Raw genomic sequence first — 27,973 nt, 5'->3', positions numbered from 1 at the left:
TCTAAAATAAACAGTAAGCTATACAATTTGACTGTGTATTTTGTTTCATGTGCATTTAAAAATATTTGGGTTGAGTATCGGAAAAAAGAAATATAAACAAAGCAGTTATCGCCCTTTCTTCAACGCTTGCATCACTGGTAAGTTGACTAAAAATAGTTAAAATTAAATCTACATTTTCTGTAAAAAGGATCTTCGGGTATGTATATATATTCTGAGCTTCTCTTTGGCCTGCCTCTCCCAGTACTGTATGCTATGCATTCTAGCTGGTCACTGTGTTTAAACCAGTAATTGCAACCCTTTGTAACAATAAGACAAAGGAATTATTCAAAGCTGTATCATAAAAATTATAACAATCAGCGGGATCTCCTGTACTCGGCGATCGCAATACTGGTATACCCTAGAATATAAATAAATTTTGTTCCAGTATTGTAAAAAAAAAAAATAATAAATAGGCACTGGCTACGGTTACATGGAAATGTAACAATAATAAATAAGTTATTGTTACAACCACAGGAACCCCCCCCCCCCCCTGGATCGCCACTGCATTGTGTTATTATTACGTTAATGCACTTCAATGTATCATGATGTATGCTGGGACTTAAGTAATATGTATAATAAAAAAAAGTAACTTTTATTTGAATTTTACAATATTGCATACAGTTTTTTAAATTTTTATTTACCATAGCAGTTTCTACACATCCAGTATGTTGTTTTTGGAGCATGTTTCAGTCAGACACATTTTTGGTGAAACCAATCTAGGCAGCCATCACAAATGAGTGATGCAGCAATGTGCACGTCGGTTTTGCAGACGTTTCAATTCCACTCTGCAATATATCCATTTTTGAAGTTATAGAAACTTATATGTCTGCCATGCTTCAAGCAGAGACATATAATACAATATATGTTTCTCCTTCAGGTGAAAAATATTTTCTTAACATCGAACCATTGAACTATATATTTTGACTTTGGCACTACTAAACTGTAGTAGTATCGTGAAGAATATTAAAATAATTAGTACTTAAAACTATCTAAACACTATTTGTTGAATAATAGTAATAATAATAATAATAATAATACTATCAATATTATTGATATTATTACTATTATTATCAAGTACATATCAAAGAATTGAGCAACAAAAGTATAGAAGGTTAAAGTTTAATAAATCTCCGTAGACACAAATATTATTGTTACATTCATAATTAATCAGATCCTTATCCAACCCTGCATTCCGGCAATTAGTCTCCAATGTAACAATAACTTTTTTATTATTGTTACATTTCAATGTAACCGTAGCCAGTGCCTAATATATATTGGTATAACAATGCTGATGATATTGTTGGGATATTACTGGACAATATGATTTTTCAACCTTTTTTTACTCAAAGTAGTTAAGATGTATTGTAGTTTCATAGTATTATTGCTAAATATATAGATTTTATACAAATACAAATTGAGAGTCATTTTCAGGGGATAAACTATTCAATTTCTTCCAGTTTTCTCCATAAATGTCCTTTCATATTCATGTAGGAAGAATAGAATTAAGTTTTGCACATTTTGGGATACTTTGGGATTTATTCTCACCTTTGTTTGAATCAATCCATAGTTCGAAAAATGCATTTGATTTCAGTGCAGTCTATAAGAGTGAATATAATATTTAATTGCTTCGAATCATATAGGTAAATAAACACCCTAAGGGGACAAGTCCCTCCAACACCAGTATAAATGAAAATGGCTAATTATTGTTATTTTATCAATCTGAATAATTACTTTATCAATTACAAAAAATGAAATGATGTTTTCACATAAGTATACTAAAATTACACCATAGTCAGTTCTATTACCATTACATTTAACTTTTTTTTTACTCTAAATATAAGTTTAATTCCATATATAGAAAAAGCCCTATTGAATTCAATGGTTTGATGTTAATATGAGTATTAGTTCGAAAAAATGTTCGTTTTCATATCATTAATTATTATTATAGATCATTATAATTACTACTTTTAGTATTTTTTAATTATACCTGATGAAATTGTCATATTTCATTTGTTATGTTATGCCACCTGATGTAGTTTTTTTTAAACCACAATACTGGTACAATGCGGGAATACAATACTGGAACAGCAAATTTTATTCCTTGTACACAATACTGGAACAGCAAATTTTATTCCTTGTACACAATACTGGAACAGCAAATTTTATTCCTTGTACACAATACTGGAACAGCAAATTTTATTCCTTGTACACAATACTGGAATACCAGTATTGCGATTGCCAAGTACAGGACATCCAAACCAGTGTATAATATGTGTTACCATTGTAAGCACTTATATTATGATAAGGAAGATTTGATAACAAGTCTATTTAAAATTGAAGGAGATCCATTGAAAAATAAAAAAGTTATTGAAGTATTAAAAAAGTCTGACTAGAATTTCCGGTCTGTTCAGGTCTCTTTATTTCCCAGTTAAGGGTTGAGTTTTGGCATTACACAATGTTTTATTATTATTTTTATAATGTAATAAAATTCATTGTTAAATCAAAAGTTATTAAAATTTAAATAAATCAAATGGAATATTTCAGGTCTTTCCAGGTCCACCTTCAGGTTTTAAGTGTAACCCTGTAATTTGTATATATTTGATAAGCTTAGGTCCGAGTACACAGTTATTTCGTAGTGCATTTCTTTTAGACAATAAATGGAAATTAAAAAAATCCCACCTGCGCTTTCTCAATAATATTTTTACAGTGTGTTGTACTACTTTTGGGACAAATTATATCAAAATTATAGAAAACTTCATCGGCTCTAACTCAAAATATGGACAATTTCATGCTAAGGGGGTCTTCAAATCTTTTGACAGCTTCCGATGTGCTAATTTTTAACATTTTTCAGCTGGACCAAATCACTACTTTACTTTAAAATTCATGACCCAAATTTTTTTACAGTGTCATTTCACCCCCCTACTTACTATTTGAGTCATAAAACATGGAGAAATAAATTCGGAAGGGGTATAAAAAAAATCGACAAGTAACACACTGTCCACACTAGGGACTATATTCGTGGACAACGAAAATCAAAGGACGATAACTGTGTACCCGGACCTAATAGGGTAGAAAAAGTTGACCAATCTTAATGAAACTTGGTATGACTAAAGCTTATTAAATTATAAGACTGCTTACAAAGTTTCATGGCAATAGGATATATATTATAGACAATATGACTAATTCTATATTGAACTTTGAGTGTTAAATTTAGACGTTAAAATTGAAAATTTTCAACTATCAACAATTGAGGCTTAAAAAATTAAAATATTGCAAAAAAATACTTTTGAAATGCCTTAATATATAATATATTATGTATTAAAAGCAATAGAGTACTCATTTGATTCATCAGACTTATCATAATTATTAAAAAGTCAAATTTATATGAGCCTGTGGCTAAAAATGGAGGTTTTCCAATGAAGGGGGGCCTTACATGAAGATGTAATATTTTCCAGCAATTTTAAATTTGTAAAGCTTTTTGGTTATAAATAATCCTTACATATGTATTTAATGTACTTTAAATGGAAAGAAAACTTACAAATAACATATCACATTAGCTTAAAAGGGTCTTAGGCCAAGTAAGACTGAAAATAATTTAGGGTCAATTTAGGCCGTATCACATATTTACATTTAAAAATGCATATTGAAGCTATATGAAATAAAATTTTGTGTCTTTTCTATCATTTCTATACTCAGGTGACATGATACAATAAATCTGAGCACAAAAAGACTCTTGCATTCAACTTTTTTTGCAGACAGTATGGTCTGATACAAAGATTTTTCACTTTTTAGTGAAAAACATGCATGCAATTTTAGTCTCAACAGGCTTATATTTGAACCACTTGCTATCCTACAGAAGAAAAGAAAGGTATTATGTGACATAAAACAGGTACAAAAGACATTGTTAAGTGCTTTTTATACAAATTTAGTAAGGTCTTTATAATGGACTTCAACTTTTATGTTCCAAGCTCCTCACATTTAACTTGATCCAAACAGGGCGTTAGACGAGGATCATATATACAACACATTTTGCGCATATTGTCTGAGATAATCTTCTTTTCTGTAGATTCAGAGTTCACAAATGAGTAATACAACTGGATTGAAACATAGAAACACAAATATTGACACATAAAAACCTGTCAGATAGAAAGTCAGAATGCCACTTATGCATCAAAATTGAAAAAGCTATGAAATGCTTATTTTGACCATAAAATGCCAAAATTGGTCATTTTTGCAGAAATTCTATCAAATAAAAGTTTAAATCCTTTAGTTTTATGCTATTTGATAAATTGACACCATCAAATCATTCAGGGAAGTTGCCAAAGTACAGATTCTATATTTCCTGATTTCACCTCTTAGGTCCGAGTACACAGTTATTTCGTAGTGCATTTCTTTTAGACAATAAATGGAAATTAAAAAAATCCCACCTGCGCTTTCTCAATAATATTTTTACAGTGTGTTGTACTACTTTTGGGACAAATTATATCAAAATTATAGAAAACTTCATCGGCTCTAACTCAAAATATGGACAATTTCATGCTAAGGGGGTCTTCAAATCTTTTGACAGCTTCCGATGTGCTAATTTTTAACATTTTTCAGCTGGACCAAATCACTACTTTACTTTAAAATTCATGACCCAAATTTTTTTACAGTGTCATTTCACCCCCCTACTTACTATTTGAGTCATAAAACATGGAGAAATAAATTCGGAAGGGGTATAAAAAAAATCGACAAGTAACACACTGTCCACACTAGGGACTATATTCGTGGACAACGAAAATCAAAGGACGATAACTGTGTACCCGGACCATAAGCCTGAATTTTTTATTTTTTTTTTATAAAGTTTATGTATCTTTACAACCTTAGTGTTATTTTTGACATATTTAAGGTTTATCATAAAGTATTGACTAATGGTCATTTCAACACCATAAAATTTACTCTGGTTACAGACAAACCTGTTTTCCCCTTGTAAAAAAATAAAGGAATGGCAGGACCTAATTCATTATATAAATTATTCTAAATATAAATATAAAAGTTATATGAAACACATTTTTTTTAAAAATTAAAATTTTCGAGTTTCATTTTTTCAAAGCTGTAGAAGACTTGAAAAAAACAAACTGAATTTCATTTGGTGCAGACACAAATTACAAGTACGTGTACATATGTACTATTAAAAGTCCATGGTTACATGATGTTGTAGTATTTTTAGTCAAATGTCAGCTATAAAAGTCCAAAGATTTATTTTCCTAGGTAAAAATGTCCGTAATTTTACTGGGAAAATTCTATGTTCTGAAAGAAAATCTATTAGATGTAAAAAGAAACATTAAAAATAAATTTGTGTATATGTCTGATGTAACAATGGAATGTTTTATTGTAATGTTTGAAATTTTCGGTAGGTATATATATTTTCTGATTCAGCTTTCATTAAGTCCCCAAGACATGTTTATTCTTTTTTTTGAAATATAACAGACTTATTTATTAGAAGAATTGATGAAAAAGAATTTAATCATGCTTATAACTAAGAAACCTGATTTTCATTATTTTACTATTTAAAAATCATTATAAAAATAAGGAAATGTGGTATGATTGCCAACGAGACAATTTTCCATCAGAGACCAAATGATCTAGAAGTTAACAACCATGACAACGGTTGGTCACTGTACGACCTTCAACAATGAGCAAAACCCATGCTGCATATAAGAAGCTATAAAAGTCCTTGACATTTCAAATGTAAAACATTAAAAAATATGAGAAAACTAATGGCCTATCAGATTTATGTAAAAAACAATAAATGAGAAACAAATATACAAATTTATAAATTATAAAATAATATAAAGGGTTGTCTAAGAAAGTACATTTTAAAGAGACTTACTGTCCTAGCAAAATTGATAACTTCAACTTTCATAACTACTATAAAATATCAAATATTTCATTTGCATTTCATTTGCATTTTATTTGCATTTTATTTTATTTTTTTCTTTATTTTGATAAGAGTGTTGGTATGATAATGTTCCTAAATATGTGTGTAATATTTGACACTGGATGCTGAGCAAAAAGTTATTAATCAAATGCTAAATAATACATCTAAAAGATATACATGTTACAGAATTCTTTTCCTTCCTATACATGTTGGTAAACAGGTTCCCAGACTTTGCCTCCTAGGTAACCTATACCATGTTCTATTTTTTGTCAGAAAATGAAGTATTTGAACAATTTTCCTAGAACATTTGTAGAAAAGCATGTGCAATACATGTACATATTTTTCTACATGTACCGTTAACGAGGGACTCATTTTCATAGGAAAAATTGTCCTGTGACTTTATTTTTTAATAATTTAATTTTGGATGTAAAACGTCTTCTGATTGGAAAAAATGTCACAAATGTAAAAGAAACTGTAGAACAAAAGCAGTACTTTGCATCAATGGGCACTGGGTACATTATTATTGTGAAAAATTCTCAGAAGATGATGTAAAAAATGTAAAAGAAAGGATTTCACTTACATATGTACAGTCTGTACTCTTGAAAAAAATGAAAAGAACAAAATTATAAAAGCATTGGAGGTAAATGATATACAAAATTAAACTTTAGCTGAGTCCCTTTTGCAAGAAGAAAATGTACAGAACTGGCAGGCATGTAATATGTTAATACTAAATAATGTAAATTGCTGCTCTATTTGTCTAATGAAATTTCATAACTCATGTCTGAATACCATCAACAGCACCTGCTTTGCCTGCTTGGGTCTCAAAGACCAGAATGAAAATGAACAGTTGGATATTACACAAGATCATCAAACATGTACTAAAACTATAGTTACAGATGGTAAAATTGGCAACATGATAAGTTGTAGCTCAGCGCAACGCACAGAAGAGAATGAAGAAAATCTAACAATAAATAATTATCCAACAAATATCAACAGTTCCACTGAGCAAGTTCAAACTGAAACCAGTGTTAATTCAGAATTTCAGAAAATCAAACTGAAAGATCTTCGACAACTAGAACAGAGACTGCGGAAAAAAGATGAACAGTCGAAGTTGAATGAGACTGCTATTAATGAAAACATGTCAGAAAAAACTAAAGTACTGGATAGACTGTTTAAAGCTGAAGCCAGAAACCTAGAGTTGGAACAGACTGTAAAGAATCTATTTACGAGAATTGAGACACTTGAGGCATATAAGACAACACAGGGAGACGGTGGGACTTTCCACAGTATCACTAACACAGACAACAAATATAGTCCTGATGGTACCATGAATGATAAACTCATATTGGGAATCCGAGATAAAGTCACCAAATGTACTTGGTAAAGTAGATGAAGAACTCAACAAACTACTTTACAACAGCTGTGATAGAACTTCTAAGCCTGAACAATCTAAACCAATTTTTTACTGTGCGTATTGCTGTGTGTTTGTTTATTCTACATTGGCTAGAGGTATAGGGGTAGGGTTGAGATCTCACAAAACATGTTTACCCCCGCCGCATTTTTGCGCCTGTCCCAAGTCAGGAGCCTCTGGCCTTTGTTAGTCTTGTATGTTTTTTTAATTTTAGTTCATTTATATGTTTTGGAGTTTAGTGTGACGTCCATTTTCATTGAACTAGTACATATATTGTTTATGGGCCAGCTGAAGCCCGCCTCCGCGTGAGGGATTTTCTCGCTGTGTTGAAGACCCATTGGTGGCTTTAGGCTGTTTTCTGTTCTTTGGTCGGGTTGTTGTCTCTTTGACACATTCCCCATTTCCATTCTCAATTTTATCAAATCAAGAATCTTTCTGTCAGCAAAAATCTCATGAGCAAACAAATCACCAATATTCTCCAAATCAACAAACAAATCACTAATATTTTCCAAATCAGCAACCAAATGACCATTATTCTTCATACTGGCAACCTGTTCTCCACAACACTCAGACGTCAACGATTACAGAAATATATGTATAGAAAACTTAATTGAAATACTTCCAACTGAAGAAAAGAGAGATAAAAAAAAAAACCCCGTCCATTCACTTTCAACCAGACCAACATATAGAAATGATAAAGAATAGATGTGGTCAACAATCAACAGAGTATCGGAAAAAGTGATCTCAATTGGTTCTACATATCCCGTGAAGGTCAGCCAATAAGCTAAGAGGTAAACAATGGTGACAAGCATTTTTTATACTAAAACAGCCTCAACCGTCCAAAAATCAAACTGTAAAATCTTGACCCGTAGGAAAGCAGCCAAAAAATTGTAAATATGTATTAAAGATTTTAGATTTTAATTGTAAGAACATTTTAACCTGTGGTCCACTTTTTACAGAATTAAAAAACTCTATGAATATATATATACTTCAAGAACATTGGCTCTTCGACTGTCAATTAAAGTTGCTGAATGACATACTTCAAAATTATACTGGGGCTGAAAAGCAGTAGACTCCACCGATCCAATTACTCCATGGAGAATGCCAAGAGGCTATGGCGAGACAGCTATACTTTGGAAGAAAAATCTTGATTCTATAGTCACTCCATTGACATGTCACAATAGGGAATAATCGGATACAATGCATTGAGATCAGTGGAGACCCAAATATAATTATCATATCAGTGTATTTACCATGTAAATAAACTCATCATAGATACCAGGAGTTCAGCAAATAGTCAAATAGAATTTCAAGAATGTATAGATCTACTGAATGAACTAATGACAACCTATGACCAAACACACCAAATAATAATCGGTGGAGACTTTAATGAGTAAATATTTGGCTCTAATAACTCACTGAGACAGAAATATATAGTTACGTTTATGGACGAACACCTGTGTACAAAAGATGTTGGAAAAACCTTCATTAGCGCTAACGGGTAAGATTGTACTGCAATTGACTATATACTTTTTCAAGAAATTTTTAAATTATCTGTCCTTAACATCAGCAAATGTGAATTTACTGGGAATGTTTCTGACCACTATCCATTATTATTGCATCTGGATTTCCAAATAACTAAGAGTTCAAAAAAGGAAACAGAATTTCAGCCTAAAGGGAAAGTTAAATGGGATAAAGCAGACTTGTCCAAGTACACTGAGATAATTAATGAAGGACTTCTTACCTCACTGCAAGATATAAAAACAAATGACGATATCGAAAAAGGTTTTCATGAGATAACTACTGTAATAACTAAAGCCACCAATATGATCGCACAAAAACTGAAATCCGAAAGAATAAACCAAAATTGCAAGTGATGTCCGATGAAATATTGAAAGCTATTAGGCATGTTAGGAATGAGAAAATATCTTTTTACAACTGGAAAGCAAATGGACGTCCAACTGATAGTTTAGATCCTTTTCTATTTGAAAAGAAAGTAACAACACAGGAATTAAGAAAACATTGTAGAATATAGAAGCTGCACAAAGACGAATACAGGACAGACAAGAAATCATAGAGGCAAGATCTTCAAACAAAACTCTCTTCTATAAACTTATTAACCAGCAACGAGGAAAACTATCAAGACGAATTGATGAGCTAAATGTAGGAGACAAAATTTATAACACTCCGGATCAAATAATGGAAGATTGGAAGAAACATTTTGGTAAATTAGCAGAAAACACTCTTAATGATAACTTTGGTACGAACTGTCTAAAGATTACAGAAAATGAATATAAAAACATCATTGAACTCTGCAGTGTTCAATTTATACATGTTGCTGTAACACAGGACGAAATATTGAAAGCTACCAACAGTTTGAATCGCAACAAGGCAGCAGATTTCTATGGCATTACAGCTAAAAATATTATCTATGGTGGTGACAATTTGACAACATATTTACAAGCCTTAATCAACAAATCTTTTCAAATGCATTTTATTCCTGATTCACTCAAAATTGGAACACTCTTTTCTTTCCGGTATTTAAAAATAAAAGTGGCTGTAAAAATGCCAAAAACTACAGAGGTATTACTGTAACACCAACATTTTCAAAGGTGATTGAGAAGATACTGAAAATGAGAGAGCACTGTAAAATAACTTATGTCAAAATCCATTACAAAGAGGATTCACAGAAAGTTCATCACCGTTACTTTGTGAACTTATAGTAGAAGAATTTGAAAGAGAGAATAAAGATCTTATAGAACTATTAATTAGATGCAAAATCAGCCTTCGATGTTGTGGTTCACGCAAACTTGATTAAAAGACTTCATCAATACGACTTTTCAAATAAATCAATACTAATGATTGACAATCTTAATCAAAATGCTGTTTCACATGTCAAATGGGACAATTGCTTTTCAGAAGAAAACTTTAAAATAGAACAAGGTGTTCGGCAAGGAGGAACTCTAAGTGCCGACTTCTATAAATTATATATAAACCCTCTTTTGAATTTTCTATGTGACTCGGGACTAGGTGGAAAAATTCGAAACATTAATTGTTGTGCCCCAACCTGCGCAGACGATGTTGCATTACTTGCTTGTAACTCATTAGATATACAAACAATGGTAGACATTGCCGTAGATTTCAGTAAGCGGGAAGGATACCAGCTACAACCTTCCGAAGGCTTCATTTTACCTGTAAAAAGCAAGGCCAAAACTATAGAAACTAATTTAGGATTTTTGAAATTGAACGATACTGTAATGCCAGTATTGGACAAAGCTACACATATTGGAATAACGAGATCCCAAATCAATTCTGCACAATCAACTGTTGAAGAAAACTTGAAAAAAAACAAGACGAGCTATCTACAGCTTAATGGGTACTGATCTACACGGGGAGAAAGGACTTGATCCAGAAACTTCAATTGCACTGTTGAGAACTTATATTCTACCAATACTGACCTACAGACTTGAAATTGTGTTACCAAAAGGCAAAATACTGGATAATTTACAATTTCAACACTAAAAGCTACGAAAACAAATTCTTTCTTTGAATATTAATGTTGCTGACCCTGCTGTGTACGTAATACCAGGCTTACTACCTATTGAAGCAGAAATACATCTGAAAATCCTGACAATGTTTAGAAACATTACAAGAGCAAATAAAAACTCAACGGAGTGGAGGCTAGCAGAAAGACAACTACAGATTAAGAGCCTGGATAGCAACAGTTGGTTTATAGATATGAAAAAGATATGTATCAAATATGATTTAGAAAACCCAATATCGTTACTTTGTAATGATCTGTCAAAAGGAAAATGGAAGAAAATGATTACAACAGCAGTACATAAATACTGGACATCAAGAATAAATGAAGAAATAATGTATTATTCCAGCATGAATTATATATCATCATTATCATATAAAACTGGGAAAATTCATCCTTTAGCCATAGCGAATAGTGCTAACCAAAGAGATATCAACAGAATTCCAATTAGAGTAAAAATTGCAACTGGAACTTACATTCTACAGACAAATATAGAGCAGCTTACAATCCAAACAACGTAGATACAACATGTAAAATATGTGACCAGGCTGAAGAAACATTAACACACTTTCTGCTGTGTTGTAAAGCCCTAGACCAAATTCGAACTTCCGTACTGAAAAACATTATTTGTAAATGTAGTGAGCTTCCTGCTTTGCAATATACTAATGCACAGCTAGACATTTTACAACTAATTATTAACGCATTCCGCTATGCTAACAGTGATGATTTACAAATTGATATCAGCAGTAAAATAGAACCTCTCTGTAGACAACTAATGTATAACTTGCACAATAAGAGATATGAAATGCTTGCAAAAATGGACATGTTTAGCAGTTGGAGGAAAATAAACTTTAAATAGATAGGTCGCATTTAAACAAAATTTTTATTTAAATAGTAAACAGACAATTCTTACTTATTACATAAACAAGTATTTTATCTGAAAACGTGAACAGTGTACATATTGTTTGAAGTGTAAATATATTGGTGGAAGAATATTCATAGTCTATTGTGGTGGTGGAACTATTTTATTGTTTTACTCCAAATACGGAGGTGTGCCTATATTGGCAGAAATTCATTGGATACAGATTGGCGAAAGTTTTTTGTCTATAAGCTCATAGACATAATTTTGTCATGTGACCGTAACGCCTTCAACGTTTTTTCATGATTTGCTCCTTAAAAATGGAATTTAGAATTAAATTATAAGGAATGACCGAAATTTTGTCCCTGTCTATTCGAAATAATTTTAAAAATGTGGTGCACACTTTTAAATAACCTGCTACGCGGGTTATTCAGTGTGCACCACATTTTTTGATGTTATTTCTGCATAGACAGAAAAATATTACAGTCATTCCTTAAGTAAATTTATGGAAAATTACCATTGTTGTACATATATTTATTGTCTCTCTATTGTCCATGTCAATCCATGCAATGCTTTGAAAAAAAAAACGAAAATATTTTACTTTTTTTTAAATTGGATATTATATCCCTAAATGGCAATAAAAACAAATCAATGGGAGTTTGTCAGAGTAACGAAAATTCAAAAGAATAATAGTAAAAGTAAAAAAGGTAAAGAAAACAAGTGACAAAAATGGAGGGATGTAATTGCATGTTTCTAGCTCCTTTTATCATGTTTATAACAAAAGAAGAAAAATCTTGGAAATAAGTTCGCTAGAATACACATGGCTTCAGATATATTTTAAAAACTCCAAATCCATTTTGATATGCTTTATTAATTACACACCCCCTGATATGCCACAATCTTGAATTAATGAATTTGAAAAAGAAATTGGTAAGACAAATGAATTGGAACTGGAAATAATAATCATAATCCAGCAATATCCAGTAATTATTCAAAGAAAAGTAAACCAAACAGATATACCAAGCTTATGTCATAAACAGACAACAGATGTATCTGTATGATACCAATACTACCAGACTGGCTTTAATACAGGGGTGTTTTCATTGGATATAGAGCATAGTACATTCTAAATTAAGATTCCCGAGTTGTTTTTATACGACCGCAAAAAATTTTGCGGTCGTTTATTGGTATCACGTCGTCGTCGTCGTCGTCCGAAGACATTTTGTTTCCGGACAATAACTTTAGTATAAGTAAATAGAAATCTTTGAAATTTAAACACAAAGTTTATAACCACAAAAGGAAGGTTGGGATTGATTTTGGGGGTTATGGTCGTAACAATTTAGGGATTAGGGACCAAAAAGGGGCCCAAATAAACATTTTTCTAGTTCCCAGACAATAACTTGTGAACGGTGTATGGATCTCTCTGAAGTTATACCACAAGTTTCCATACCACATAGGGATGGTTAGGATTGGCTTTGGGGGGTAATGGCTCAAACCGCTTAGGAATTAGGGGCAAAAAAGGGGGAAAACAAGGGTTTCCTTGTTAATAGACAATTACTTTTAAGTACAATGTTAAGTTTGGATTACCCCCCTTACACTGCTTTTAAATTATGTGTATCTAGTAAGTTGTATTGTCTTAAGGTGATTAGCTGTCAATTTATTTTTAGAAGTTACTATTAAAAATGCTGATTAAGAAATATTAATTTTAGACATGACTATGTACTAGTATGTCATTTTCTATTTTAAGACTTTTATAATGTATTTAAATGGGTAATTATGATTGCAAACTCTATTGGAAATTTGAATTGAGATAATGACCATATATTGAGGGAAAAAGGGGAGGGGGAGGTGATAAAAAGGGGGGGGGGGACAATTTTTTTTTTCTGATTTCAGATTTCAGAAATTAAAAAGAAAATTTCTTCAAATATAATTTTTTTTTGCCAAAAAAAAAGGGAGGGGGGATTTTTTTGTTGTTTTTTTTTTGGGGGGGGGGGGGTGCTGGGTCAATTCGCAACAGCATAGTGTATTGCACGATAGCAAAAAAAAAGGGGGAATTTTTTTTTCGGGGGGGGGGGGGGGGGGGGGGGGAGGTCAATTCGCAATAGTATAGTGTATTGCATAAAAGCAAAAAATTGAATATAAATTCAAATCATATAACCAAATCTAAGTTCTTTGACTACAGTTATTCTGTGTCAGAATAAATTTGAGAATGGAAATGGGGAATGTGTCAAAGAGACAACAACCCGACCATAGAGCAGACAACAGCCGAAGGCCACCAATGGGTCTTCAATGCAGCGAGAAACTCCCGCACCCGGAGGCGTCCTTCAGCTGGCCCCTAAACAAATAAGTATACTAATTCAGTGATAATGGACGTCATACTAAACTCCAAATTATACACAGGAAACTAAAATTAAAAATGATACAAGACTAACAAAGGCCAGAGGCTCCTGACTTGGGACAGGCGCAAAAATGCGGCGGGGTTAAACATGTTTTTTGAGATCTCAACCCTCCCCCTATACCTCTACCCAATGTAGAAAAAACAAACGCACAACAGTACGCACAGTAAAACTTAGTATAAGAGAAGTCCGAGTCCGATGTCAGAATAGGAAACAAAAGAAAATAAACAAAATGACAATAATACATAAATAACAACAGACTACTAGCAGTTACTGACATGCCAGCTCCAGACCTCAATTAAACTGATTGAAAGATTATGTCTTCATCATATGAATATCAGGCACAATCCCTCCTGTTAGGGGTTTAGTATTATAACGTCATGAAATATATGAGAAGAACATAACCCGTGTCATGCCAACAACTGGTTTTAGAATAAATGTGTTAATTCCGATGCAAAGACCCTATAAGTGAATCAATATTAACGCCAAAATATGCAATCTTTAATGACCTGACAACAGTATCGTAACTATATCCCTTCTTAATAAGTCTGTTTAAAGGTTTTGTTAGCTTTTGAGGTGAATACTGACATTTTTGTGCTTTGTAAAGAATATTACCATAAAAGATTGGATGTGAAATACCCAAACGTATAAGATGTCTGCATGTTGAGTTATATTTACGAATGATGTTAATACCGATGATAAAATTTAGTAAATGTTTTGACTAGTTTATGATATCGAAACCTATTATGTGTCAAATATTTAATTACAATCCAAATTCAGACCTGTATCAAGCGCGAATGTTGTGTCCATTTTTGCCCCAACTGTTCAGGGTTGGACCTCTATGGTCGTATCCAGCTGCGCTCGGCGAAGCAATTTAAATCCTAATGTTTCCATTGGGTTTAGAGCATATTACGTTCTAAATTAAGATTCTCGAGCCCCTGTTTTGAAAGATCTCAATCATCCCCCAATACCTCTAGCCAATGTGGAATAAACTAAGTCCGATGTTAGAGAAGGTAAACATAGTGACTTTCGAATATTGTCTTTACAGGATTTAAATTCAAGATGGCTTCTCCTGAAGAAGATTGGCAGTCATCCCGATCTTTGGTGGAATGTAATAGATATATGTTAGAAAACAACATTGGATGTGACGTCACGTTTTTGGTTGGTGAGGAGAAGACCAGAATTTCAGCGCATAAACACATATTGATCAGCAGAAGCTGTGTATTCTTTGCAATGTTTAACGGTCCTCTTGCAGAAAAAGGTCAAGAAATAGCTCTTCCAGACATCGAACACAGTGTCTTTAGAATATTATTGCAGTAAGTAATGGGCTATGTTGTAACAGAAAAATTAAACACAGTGTCTATTATTCTATAAATATCTTTTTATCAACCATGCATTAATCACACCTTTCACTGCATAACAAATTTAAAGGTATACAGTTTTGGTCAGGTTGCAAGAAGTTCAAAACCGGCTATGCGATATGGGTTTTGCTCATTGCTGAAGGGGTGACCTATAATTGCTTACTTCTACTTAATTTGGTCTCTGGAGGAAAGTGGTCTTATTGGTAATCATGCCACATCATCTTATTTTTATATTGTATGGTGAAGTTAGGCAGACGATCAGGGAAAAGTGGGTATCAAATATAATTGCTTCTTATAAACTCTTCCTACTGTTTTCAACCCAGATCTCTTTGAAACACCACAGACGGATTGCACATATATCTCTAATCAACTCGATCGTGGTATCAGTGATTATAATTGTGCTGTTCAATGTAATGTTGTTTTTATATTTTGTTCCATTTTATAAGCACAAGAATATGTTCATTTCATAATTGATCATAGTTCAATGTTTGGACTTTATTTCAATAAAATTACTTGCTTACTTGCTTACTTATATTGTCTCGCCTTGACGGAGTCAAAAAGCGAGACATAGGTATGCTGTTTCCGGCGTCGGCGACGGCGTCAACAATGTATTAGTTTGTGATTAGGTCTAGTTTATGGTGATCCACTAGTGGTAGGTCAATGATATTTGGTATGCAGTTGTATTAGCATTGGCACATCTCATTACCATGGAGATTATTTGGCCCCGCCCCGTCAGTCAAGGTCTATTGACTTTGAAACTTTTCATAGTTTACATGCATTAGTTTGTGATTAGGTCAATTTATGGGGAACCACTAGTGGTAGGTCAATGATATTTGGTATGCAGTTGTATTAGCATTGGCACATCTCATTACCATGGAGATTATTTGGCCCCGCCCCCTCAGTCAAGGTCTATTGACTTTGAAACTTTTCATAGTTAATATGTATTAGTTTGTGATTAGGTCAATTTATGGGGAACCACTAGTGGTAGGTCAATGATATTTGGTATGCAGTTGTATAAGCATTGGCACATCTCATTACCATGGAGATTATTTGGCCCCGCCCCCTCAGTCAAGGTCTATTGACTTTGAAAATTTTGCTAAGTTAACATGTATTAGTTTGTGATTAGGTCAGTTCAAGGGGAACCATTAGTGGTAGGCCAATGTTAATTTGTGTTCAGTTGTATAAGCATTAGCACATCTCATTTCCATGGAGAATATTTGGCCCCGCCCCCTCAGTCATGGTCTATTGACTTTGAAACTTTTGCTTAGTTTACATGTATTAGTTTGTGATTAGATCATTTTAAGATGAACTGCTAATGTTAAGTCAATGATATTTGGTATGCAAATGTATTGGCATTTGCAAATATCGTTTCGATGGAGATTATATAGCCCCACCCCTGATCATGATTCATTGACTTTGAAACTTTTACATAGTTTACAAGTTAATGTTTGTGTTTAGGTTTGTTTAAAGGGAACAACTTATAATAAGTCAGTGGTATTTGGTATGCAGTTGTATTAGCATTGGCACATCTCATTCCATGGAGATTGTTTAGCCATGTACCTTCAGTCATGGTTCATCGACTTTGAATATTTGCATAACTTACATGTTAAAGTATTGCTATTTTAATTTCAACATTTGCATTATCAAAATTACAAAAAGGCGAGACATATCTCTGTGATAACAGTTTATTATACCTATATATTGATTTCCAATGAACTCCTACCAGTTGTTTCTTAAAACTTATATTAAAGCTTGTTACTTATATGGAAGTGAGGATTTTCTCCATTTTTCCAGACGGAAACGTTTTCACCAATATTTACCCAAAACTTACGGAAGCCCATAGGGGACCTACAAAAAAATAATTTATCGTTATCTCAATATATATATATATCGTTATTTCGATATAATTAAATCGTTATCACGATATATTTATATCGTTATCTCGATATTTATATCGTTATATCGATATATGTATTTCGTTGTCTCGATATAATTATATCGTTATCTCGATATAATTATATCGTTATCTCGATATATTTATTTCGTTATCTCGATATAATTATATCGTTATCTCGATATTTATATCGTTATCTCGATATAATTATATCGTTATCTCGATATTTATATCGTTATATCGATATAATTATATCGTTATCTCCATATATTTATTTCGTTATCTCGATATAATTATATCGTTTTCTCGATATAATTATGTCGTTATCTCGATATCATTATATAGGTAAGATGGGGTTATGGCACCTTTTTGTAAATAACTCAAAAACTTATACAGATATCAAATTCTAGCAGAGAATTAAATTGATCAGTACATTATGATCTGCCTCTGCCGAAATTTAAGTTCAGGTTGATCGGAAAATTCGTTTCAGAGCTATGGCCCTTTATTTGCAATTTTTCTCAATTTTTTATAATTTTGACAATATTTTGAAAAGCTAGAGCCTTTTTTTTATTATTATTATTCCAAAATATTTCATGTTTACAATTATCTTAGTCGTCCAGGTAACAGATTAAGGTTCCCGGTTTACAGAAATGCCATCTATACAGGGGCAAAAGAAAACTAACAAAGTCCATTTTAACCTTTATTTAACATTAAGTTTTAAATGTCTTAGGCCCGCTTGAACTAGTATATATATCTTTAATATACACGAGGTCGTAATAAATGAGATGTAGTAAGAGAATTAATAAGACAACTCTTTCCTGGGACAAATTGGCGTTATTGTAATACAAAAATGTACACAGGAAAATATAAATATAATGGTTTTGTCGTTAGGAGTTACTGTAACTGTCGATTGATCCTCCAGTGGGTTAGCAAACGCTCCCCGATAGTTGTCCGACCTCGTGTATATTACAGATATATATACTATTTCAAGCGTGTCTGGGACCTATATTGAAAATCGACAGTTCTACGCATTTTCGCGTCAGCTACAGATTGATACAAAACTTAAACGACATTACATTTTTGCGCCGGCAGTTCGATCGGCTTCCCTGGTCTGTCGCTTTCTTCTTTTCGTCCTGATTATGCATGAAATATTTGCGACTGAACGTTAAGCAAACATCAATCAATGTAAACAGAAATTGACATATCAAGTAAGCGGATCAAACTGTTAGCGCAAATAAAAAATAAGCCTGTTTAATATCTTTCAAGGTTTGGCATCCATCAGAAGCGCGCGAAATGAAGAATGTTCGATTAATCCCCTAGTGGTGTTAGCCGGCGCTGACCGATAGTTATCCGACCTCGGTAAATAGGTTCAAATTATGAGATGTTTCATTGTATAACTTTTTTATTATTACATGTAAAATGTCGGTTTATGGCTCGTTTTAAAGAAAATGGAATATACCTTTGAAAATTTTAAGATGTTGATCTAGACAATTTAATTGAGGTCTGGAGCTGGCATGTCAGTAACTGCTAGTATTCCTTTGTTAGTTTATGTATCATTGTCATTTTGTTTAGTTTCTTTTGTTACCTATTCTGACATCAGACTCGGACTTCTTTTAAAATGTGTTTTACTATGCGTATTGCTGTGTGTTTGTTTTTTCTACATTGGCTAAAGGTATAGGAGGAGGGTTGAGAACTCACAAAACATCGTTTAACCCCGCCGCATTTTTGCGCCTGTCCCAATTCAGGAGCCTCTGCCCTTTGCTAGTCTTGTGTAATTTTTAATCTAAGTTTCTTTTATATATTTCGGAGTTTAGAATGACGTCCATTATCACTGAACTAGTATACATTTTTGTTTAGGGGCCAGATGAAGCACTCCTCCGGGTGCGGGATTTTCTCGCTGTATTGAAGACACATTGGTGGCCTTCAGTTGTTTTCTGCTCTTTGGTCGGGTTGTTGTCTCTTTGACACATTCCCCATTTCCATTCTCAATTTAATTATACATAAATAAAATACAACGAGAAAACGAAGACCATATTCTTGATTTGTCGAGTTACTGACCTTGTGTATATTATAAAATAAAAAAAATGTACAAGCAAACCTGGGGCTTTTAGTTTTCAATAAATAAGCAAAAATATGCGAAAATCTGCAAATTTGGGTATTTTAAGAGAAGCAAAATTTGAAAGTTTTGCCCATAAGACTTTATTGTAGCTTTTAATGATCTGAACAATTTCCAATTTAAACTAAGGCTCTAGCTTTTAATCTAAAATTTGAATTGAATGGATTTGATTTGATAAAAAACAAACAAATTAGAAACAGTAATTTTGAAAATTTAGGCGAAATGTATTTCTTACTCTAAAAGAAGCATATAAATATATGCAGTGTTGTAAATGTATATATATTTTAAAATATACGACGAGGAAAAGTAACATCCGGCCACCGAAAGCTTTATTATTGTAGAGCCTAGGTGGTCGAGTGATCTAGCGCGTCGAGCATAGTGCAAGGCGATTTGGTGCCACGATATCTCAGGAGCATGAGTTCGAATCCCGGCGAGGGAAGAACAAAAATTTGCGAGAGGAAATTTACAGACCTTACATTGTTGGGCTGATGTTTAGACGTATTTTAAAATATATATACATATAATGGTTTACTTTTGTAAATTTTGACTTGGATGGATAGTTGTCTCATTGGCACGCATACCACATCTTCTTATATCTATATACAACACTGCATATATTTATATACTTCTTTTAGAGTAAGAAATACATTTAGCCTAAATTTTCAAAATTACTGTTTCTATATTTCCATATCTACTACCAATGAAAGCCTTTATGTAATTATCATGCATTTATATTTTTTATATTGTATGCGCTTATCATTTTGCATAGGGAACTATGTATTTCTTTTAAATTCAATGTTAAATAAAGGTTGAAGTGGACTTGATAGCTTTCTATTGCTCCTGGATAGATGTCATTTCTGTAAACAGGGAACCTTAGTTTCTTACCTAGAGGAGTAAGATAATTGTAAACAGGAAATACTTTGGAATATTGATGAAAAACTAAAAAAGGCTCTAGCTTTTACGACTTTCTCAAGATATTGTCAAAACTAAGATGAAGATTTGAAAAAAATGCAAATATAGGCCCATAGCTCTTTAATAAGTTTTCCGATCAACCTAAACTTAAATTTTGGCAGATACAGATCATTATGTACTAATCAATTTTACCCTCTGATAGAATTTTGATATATGTATAAGTTTTTGAGTTAAATGCAAAAAAGGTGCAATAACCCCCAGGGGCGGATCCAGCCATTTTTAAAGGGGGGGGGGGGGGGGTTCCCAACCCAGGAGAAAGCGGGAGTTCCAACTATATGTCCCCATTCAAATGCATTGATCGTAAAAAAAGGGGGTTCCAACCCCCGGAACCCCCCACCCCCACCCTTTGGATCCGCCACTGACCCCACCCCACCTTAACTATATAAATATCGAGATAAAGATTTAATTATATCGAGATAACGATATAATTATATAGAGATAACGATATAATTATATCGTTATAACGATATAAATATCGAGATAACGATATTAATATATCGAGATAACGAAATAAATATATGGAGATAACGATATAATTATATCGATATAACGAAATTAATATATGGAGATACATATAACGATATAATTATATCGAGATAACGAAATAAATATATCGATATAACGATATAAATATCGAGATAACGATATAAATATATCGAGATAAAGATTTAATTATATCGAAATAACGATATATATATTGAGATAACGATATAATATTATTTTTTTGTAGGTCCCCTATGGGCTTCCGTAAACACTTGATTTTGATTGACCGATTTTCTACAATCTGCCCCCTTAAAAACTAAAAGGTGAAATGGTTAAAAAGTTTAAGGAATTGGTGATTGGAAGACCCTCTGCATATGGTCGGTCCTCTTTTCATATTGTTGAGATGGCAAACATGGTGGCATTTGTGGTAAAACATAACAAAGGCTCCATCGACTAATCATCTAATGATAAGATAAGATAAGATATTTTATTAGTATAAAATCCAAACAATCGGATTGCTACTAAATACAAACACAAATATACAATAAACAATTACAAAAAAATATTAAAATGTTAGACGAAATGTCTCCCCTTTAAATTAGCATAAAATGATTATATTTAGAAGAAATGCTCCTTAACTCTATTTTATTCGTTCATATTTTAGATTATAGTAAAGAATAAAGGTATACATGTAAAATCAACAGTCCATACACAATTGCTAACATTGTTTCTGTAATTATACATCTCACTGATGCCATGAACAATAATTATTAATCTTATGAGAAACATCTTTTTGTGCCAGAATTTTATCAAAAGTTAAATTGAAATTTTATGATATGCTATTCCGAAATAAACCCATTAATTAAAAATTATTTCTGTGATAATTTTGGGGAAAAGTTACTTTTTGTGAAAAAATCACACAAATTTTGAGAATCATCTTTTTGCATTCCAAATTGTTCCCTGATGTCAAAATTGTGGTAAACATTTTTTTTTGATAAAAAAATATAAGTTTTTAGAAACAACTGTTGTGGTATGAGTTCATTGAAAATCGATATATCGGTATAATTTGCTATTCCACAGTGATTGCCTGTGTCAAAAATTATTGGTTAAGTTTCCCACCATTTACGAAAATGTCCATCTTGATACATAGTGCTTGCATTTTAATAAAACTTGTATTTATCGAGAATGTATGAAAATTGACAACCCATGAACATGATTTTTGTCGAGCCTGCGACTTCTGTTGCAGAAAGCTCGACATAGGGATAGTGATCCGGCGGCGGCTTTAACTAACTACTTAAAAGCTTTATATTTTAAAAGGTGGAAGACCTGGATGCTTCATACTTTGTATATAGATGCCTTATGTTATGAAGTTTCCGTCTGTCATATGTCCATTGTCCTTAACCTCATTTTTCATGGTTCAATGACTACTTGAAAAAAAGTTAAGATTTTTTGTAATGTTAATTTCTCTCTTATTATGGGTAATATGATAACTATATTTAGTATGTGCGTAACTTGCATGGTTCTCATGCCTGTTAGACAGTTTTCATCTGACCTCAACCTCATTTCATGGATCAGTGACATCAGATACTATAAGCAATAGATCTACTATATTTGGTGTATGGAATGATTGTTAGGTGTACATGTCCAACTTGCAATGTCATTTGACTTTGATCTCATTTTCATGGTTCAGTGGTTAAAGTTAAGTTTTTGTGTTTTGGTCTTTTTTTCTAAAACTATATGCAATAGGTCAACTATATTTGGTGTATGGAAATATTTTACGATGTACATCTCACTCGGGCAGGTTTTATATGACCTTGACCTCATTTTCATGGTTCATTGCTCAGTGTTAAGTTTTTGTGTTTTGGTCTGTTTTTCCTAAACTATAAGCAATAGGTCAGCTATATTTGGTGTATAGAATGATTGTAAGGTGTATATGTCTGTTTGGCAGGTATCATCTGACCTTGACCTCATTTTCATGGTTCATAGGTAAATGTCAGTTGTATCTTAGATACTATAGGCAATAGGTCAACTATATTTAATGCATAGATTGATTGTAAGGTGTACATGTCTGTCTGGCATGGTTCATCTGACCTTGACCTCATTTTCATAGTTCATTGGTCAATGTTAAGTTTTTTTGGTTAAATTTGTTTCTTAGAAACTATAAGCAATAGGTCAACTATATTTGGAGTATGGGAAGATTTTAAGGTGTACATGTATTTCCGGTTTGACCTAATTTTCTTGGATCATGTTAAGTTTATGTGATACTTGTAGTAAAGCTTTATATTTAGGACTATCAGCATAATATCAATGGTCAGTAAATTTGAAGTAGGCGAGACATTTCAGCCTGTGCACTCTTGTCTCTGTATGCATCAGTCTCTGTGTCTCGCACAAATAAAGCCATTCTAAGTTTAATGTGTCAAACATTATCTTCTCTTGACCGAGTAGGTTGCAAATATGTTGGTTAATGATTCATGCTCTTAGGAACCTTTCCATATTTGGTGCCCTTGATATTTGATATTTAAGACATTTTTGTTTTTAATTTGTCTTAATACAGGTTTGTTTATTTTAGGTACCTGTATTGTGAAGATACAGACATCAAACCAGATTTAGTTCTCCAGCTGTTATATGCTGCTAAAAAGTACTCCATCCAGTCATTAGTTAAAGTGTGCGTGAAATATTTGGAGTTGGACAGATCAGCCGAAAATATATGTACCATCTTTGAACAGTCTTATATCTTTGATGAACAAGATTTACAGGAGAAATGTTTGGCATATATAAGAATTCATGCACCGGACGTCTTGCACTCAAATGACTTCCTCGAGCTTAGCCCTCATTGTTTAGAACTTGTACTGCAGGACGACTTATTACGAGTTGATGAACAGACAATTTTGTCATGTGTGCTCAAATGGGCTTTGAACAAATGTACCAAGAAGGACAAGGAAGTTAACAGTGAAAATCAGCGCGCCGAGCTTGGTCACCTTTTGTATTTAATTAGATTCCCGCTCATGGGGAAAGAGTATTTTACGGATGTAATTTCAGAAATGGATATTTTGTCAGACAAAGAGAAGGTCGAACTATTCAAATTCTTTTATCAAAAAGGTAGCAAAATAACTACATTTATAACACATGAACGTAGTGAAAAAATAGACGAACTTGAGGCCAGAGATTCGGAAGATACCCGTCCTATTCAAACATGTATCCGGTATCATTCTGTATACGAAGATGGCTCTTGGTATTGCGGTGGGGAACCTGATGCCATTGCCTTCACAACAAACCGTCCTATAATTTTACATGGTGTTCTCGTTTACGGCTCCTACATCGGCGAGGGTGTGTACGATATTACATGCTCCTTGTACGACACTGTAGACCATGAGGTTGCAACGAGACGAACAAGATTGAAAACTAGTGAATCTCAACATACATACCCTGTGTTACTAGAACATCCGGTCACTATCACAAACAGCAAGAAACATACGGTTGTTGTGAAACTGACGAATGCAGAAGGACTTGATACTTACCAAGGCAAAGGTGGGACAACAAGCGTAAACTGTGGGACAGTTCGTTTCTCATTCAGTAAGTCCAAATACAGTAGAAATGGAACTGACACCAAGATCGGACAGATTCCCGGACTATTATTCACATGCGGTGAGGACGAGGATTCTGATGTGTGATTTAAAATTTCGACTGTGTTCACCCAGCTGTGTTCAAGGAAGAAATTTATTGTTGTGATGTTACCGTTATTTGCTTTTGACTACATACCTCAAACTTAAACTGACTAAAGACGTTGTAACAAGCATTTAGAAGTTCTCTGTAGAACTTATCTGATTCGTTAACCTATTTTGAATGAACTATTTGTTAAAATTTTGTATTTTTGCTATTTTAGATTAGGAAATATTTTAAGCATGTTTTTGCATTATATTTAATACATATGTATGGCCAATAACCACAAAACCTGTCAATTTTCTACAAAAAATAATTCTTCTTTAGAAGTCTTCAACAAAGTGAAATCCCAAACCATATTTATATATATAATGATTGTTCAATTACATACTAAGTATTTCTGAAAGATTATCAATCTGAACGCTAAATGACAAGTTCGTCAAATTTCCTTTTTTCACAAGATAAAGAGGTATGCAGCAATTTCTCTTGAATTTATTTCACACCAAGACCCTTTTTATATGCCCGTTTACGGGACGTATTATGGTATACCGTTGTCCGTCCGTCGTCAACATGTCGGAAAATAACTCAAAAACGCTTGACCAATTTACATGAAACTTTTATGAATATTATTGTTTATATCTATTGACGTGAGCTCCCTTTTGATTTTTATGAATTTCAGATTTTCCGTTTCCGAGTTATGAGGTTTTGTTTATTAAAAAAGGGGGATTTTCCAGTTTTCGGACAATAAATCAAAAATGCTTTTAGCAGTTTACACGAAACTTTGGTGAATTGTTTATATCTATTAACGTAAGCTCCCTTTCAATTTTTATTAATTTTAGGTTTTACGTTTCAGAGTTATGGGATTTTATTCATAAAAAAGGGGTGATTTTCCAGTTTTTGGACAATAACTCAAAAGTGCTTTGAGCAGTTTTCATGAAACTTTGGTGACTGGTTTATATCTATTAAAAAACCTCCCTTTAGATTTTTTTTTATAAATTTCTGATATGACATTTAGAAGTTATTGAACTTTATTCTTTGAAAAAGCGACGGGCGTATTATGCGCTCATGGCGCAGCTGTTTATTTAAAATTTTTAGGCCTTCCAATTCCTACTTAAATTCACACTATCGCAGGTTCATGTGTATTGTTTGAGTTTTTAACAACATTATAATGGTGCATTTCTGGACATTTAAACCAATTAAAAAATGGCTAAAGATTGCTAAAAACTGCATTTTAATAGATTTTCAGTATTTTCAACAACAAAAAAATTAACCATGTAAGACATTCTTGTTTGTAAGTTTGTATTTTGTATTTAAAGCCACTTCCAGATACATTGACTATACCATGGTGACCTGATTTGATTGATTAAGGAAGCTACAGTATCCCCAGAAAACCACAAGAACACTGGAAATCCTTGTCAATTAAGATCAAAGTCGAACACCAATCGCCACGAACGGTGTTTGTAATCACAGCCTCAGAGTTGACAGGCTCTAGGGTTGACTGTTACATTAGATAAACTACATGTACTTAGACCACTCGACAATCGAGACCCAAGAAAATTGTCAACCAAATCCAAACTCTGTTGTAAGTAAATTTGTCAAATACAAATAAATATTTAGGTTAACGATGTCCTTCGATACAAAATTTTACAAAAAAACACTTAAAAGGAGCAGGTTAACATGCATGATAAGGCGACATTTTATGGCCCGTTGAATTTCAAAATCAAAAGGTATTAAAGATCAAACAAATAAAAGTCATCAGATGTTCATATGACATAAGTCTGTCAGATGTTCATATGACATTTGTCTGTCAGATGTTCATATGGCATTAGTCTGTCAGATGTTCATATGACATTAGTCTGTCGGATGTTCATATGACATTTGTCTGTCAGATGTTCATATGACATTAGTCTGTCAGATGTTCATATAACATTAGTCTGTCAGATGTTCATATGGCATTAGTCTGTCAGATGTTCATATGACATCAGTCTGTCAGTTGTTCATATGACATTAGTCTGTCGGATGTTCATATGACATTTGTCTGTCAGATGTTCATATGACATTAGTCTGTCAGATGTTCATATGACATTAGTCTGTCAGATGTTCATATGACATTTGTCTGTCAGATGTTCATATGGCATTAGTCTGTCAGTTGTTCATATGACATTTGTCTGTCAGATGTTCATATGGCATTAGTCTGTCAGATGTTCATATGACATTAGTCTGTCAGTTGTTCATATGACATTAGTCTGTCGGATGTTCATATGGCATTAGTCTGTCGGATGTTCATATGACATTAGTCTGTCGGATGTTCATATGACATTAGTCTGTCGGATGTTCATATGACATTAGTCTGTCAGATTTCATATGACATTAGTCTGTCAGATGTTCATATGACATTTGTCTGTCAGTTGTTCATATGACATTTGTCTGTCAGTTGTTCATATGACATTAGTCTGTCGGTTGTTCATATGACATTAGTCTGTCAGATGTTCATATGGCATTAGTCTGTCAGATGTTCATATGACATTAGTCTGTCAGATGTTCATATGACATTAGTCTGTCAGTTGTTCATATGATAGTCTGTCAGATGTTCATATGGCATTTGTCTGTCAGTTGTTCATATGACATTAGTCTGTCAGATGTTCATATGACATTAGTCTGTCGGATGTTCATATGACATTAGTCTGTCAGATGTGCATATGGCATTTGTCTGTCAGTTGTTCATATGACATTAGTCTGTCAGATGTTCATATGACATTAGTCTGCCAGATGTTCATATGACATTAGTCTGTCGGTTGTTCATATGACATTAGTCTGTCGGATGTTCATATGACATTAGTCTGTCGGATGTTCATATGACATTAGTCTGTCGGATGTTCATATGACATTAGTCTGTCGGTTGTTCATATGACATTAGTCTGTCAGATGTTCATATGACATTAGTCTGTCGGATGTTCATATGACATTAGTCTGTCAGTTGTTCATATGACATTAGTCTGTCAGTTGTTCATATGACATTAGTCTGTCAGATGTTCATATGACATTAGTCTGTCAGATGTTCATATGACATTAGTCTGTCAGTTGTTCATATGACATTAGTCTGTCGGATGTTCATATGGCATTAGTCTGTCAGATGTTCATATGACATTAGTCTGTCAGATGTTCATATGACATTAGTCTGTCAGATATCAATATTAACATTTTTCAATTTTGTCTAACATATTTTGTTAGAGCTTCAACGTTGTGAAATTTCATGCAAAACTGCCGAAAAGTCTCACTTGGAGATCTTGACATTTACATTAAGATATGAGCCCAGAATTT

General features: G+C 33.0%; 1 protein-coding gene across 1 annotated transcript; it reads left to right on the top strand.

The window, feature by feature from the left end:
- The first annotated feature begins 115 nt into the window (after nt 1-115).
- Nucleotides 116-25,132, top strand: LOC127731191 (BTB/POZ domain-containing protein 6-like). The gene is made up of 3 exons (XM_052240143.1): nt 116-137; nt 15,215-15,482; nt 23,562-25,132. Exons 2-3 carry the CDS (start codon nt 15,229-15,231, stop codon nt 24,661-24,663), a joined length of 1,356 nt encoding a protein of 451 aa, XP_052096103.1. The 5' UTR covers nt 116-137; nt 15,215-15,228; the 3' UTR covers nt 24,664-25,132.
- The last annotated feature ends 2,841 nt before the right edge of the window (nt 25,133-27,973 follow it).

The sequence above is a fragment of the Mytilus californianus genome, unplaced genomic scaffold (assembly GCF_021869535.1).
Source record: "Mytilus californianus isolate M0D057914Y unplaced genomic scaffold, xbMytCali1.0.p SCAF_1, whole genome shotgun sequence".
Taxonomy (NCBI): domain Eukaryota; kingdom Metazoa; phylum Mollusca; class Bivalvia; order Mytilida; family Mytilidae; genus Mytilus; species Mytilus californianus.
Note: the sequence above shows the minus strand (reverse complement) of the source record. Positions and strands in the feature narration are given on the sequence as shown.

Excerpts from the sequence above, each read along its gene's own strand:
- LOC127731191 (XM_052240143.1), top strand. The coding sequence starts at position 15,229 with ATGGCTTCTCCTGAAGAAGATTGGCAGTCATCCCGATCTTTGGTGGAA. Across the intron at positions 15,483-23,561 it reads GTCTTTAGAATATTATTGCA|GTACCTGTATTGTGAAGATA; the intron begins GTAAGTAATGGG and ends TGTTTATTTTAG.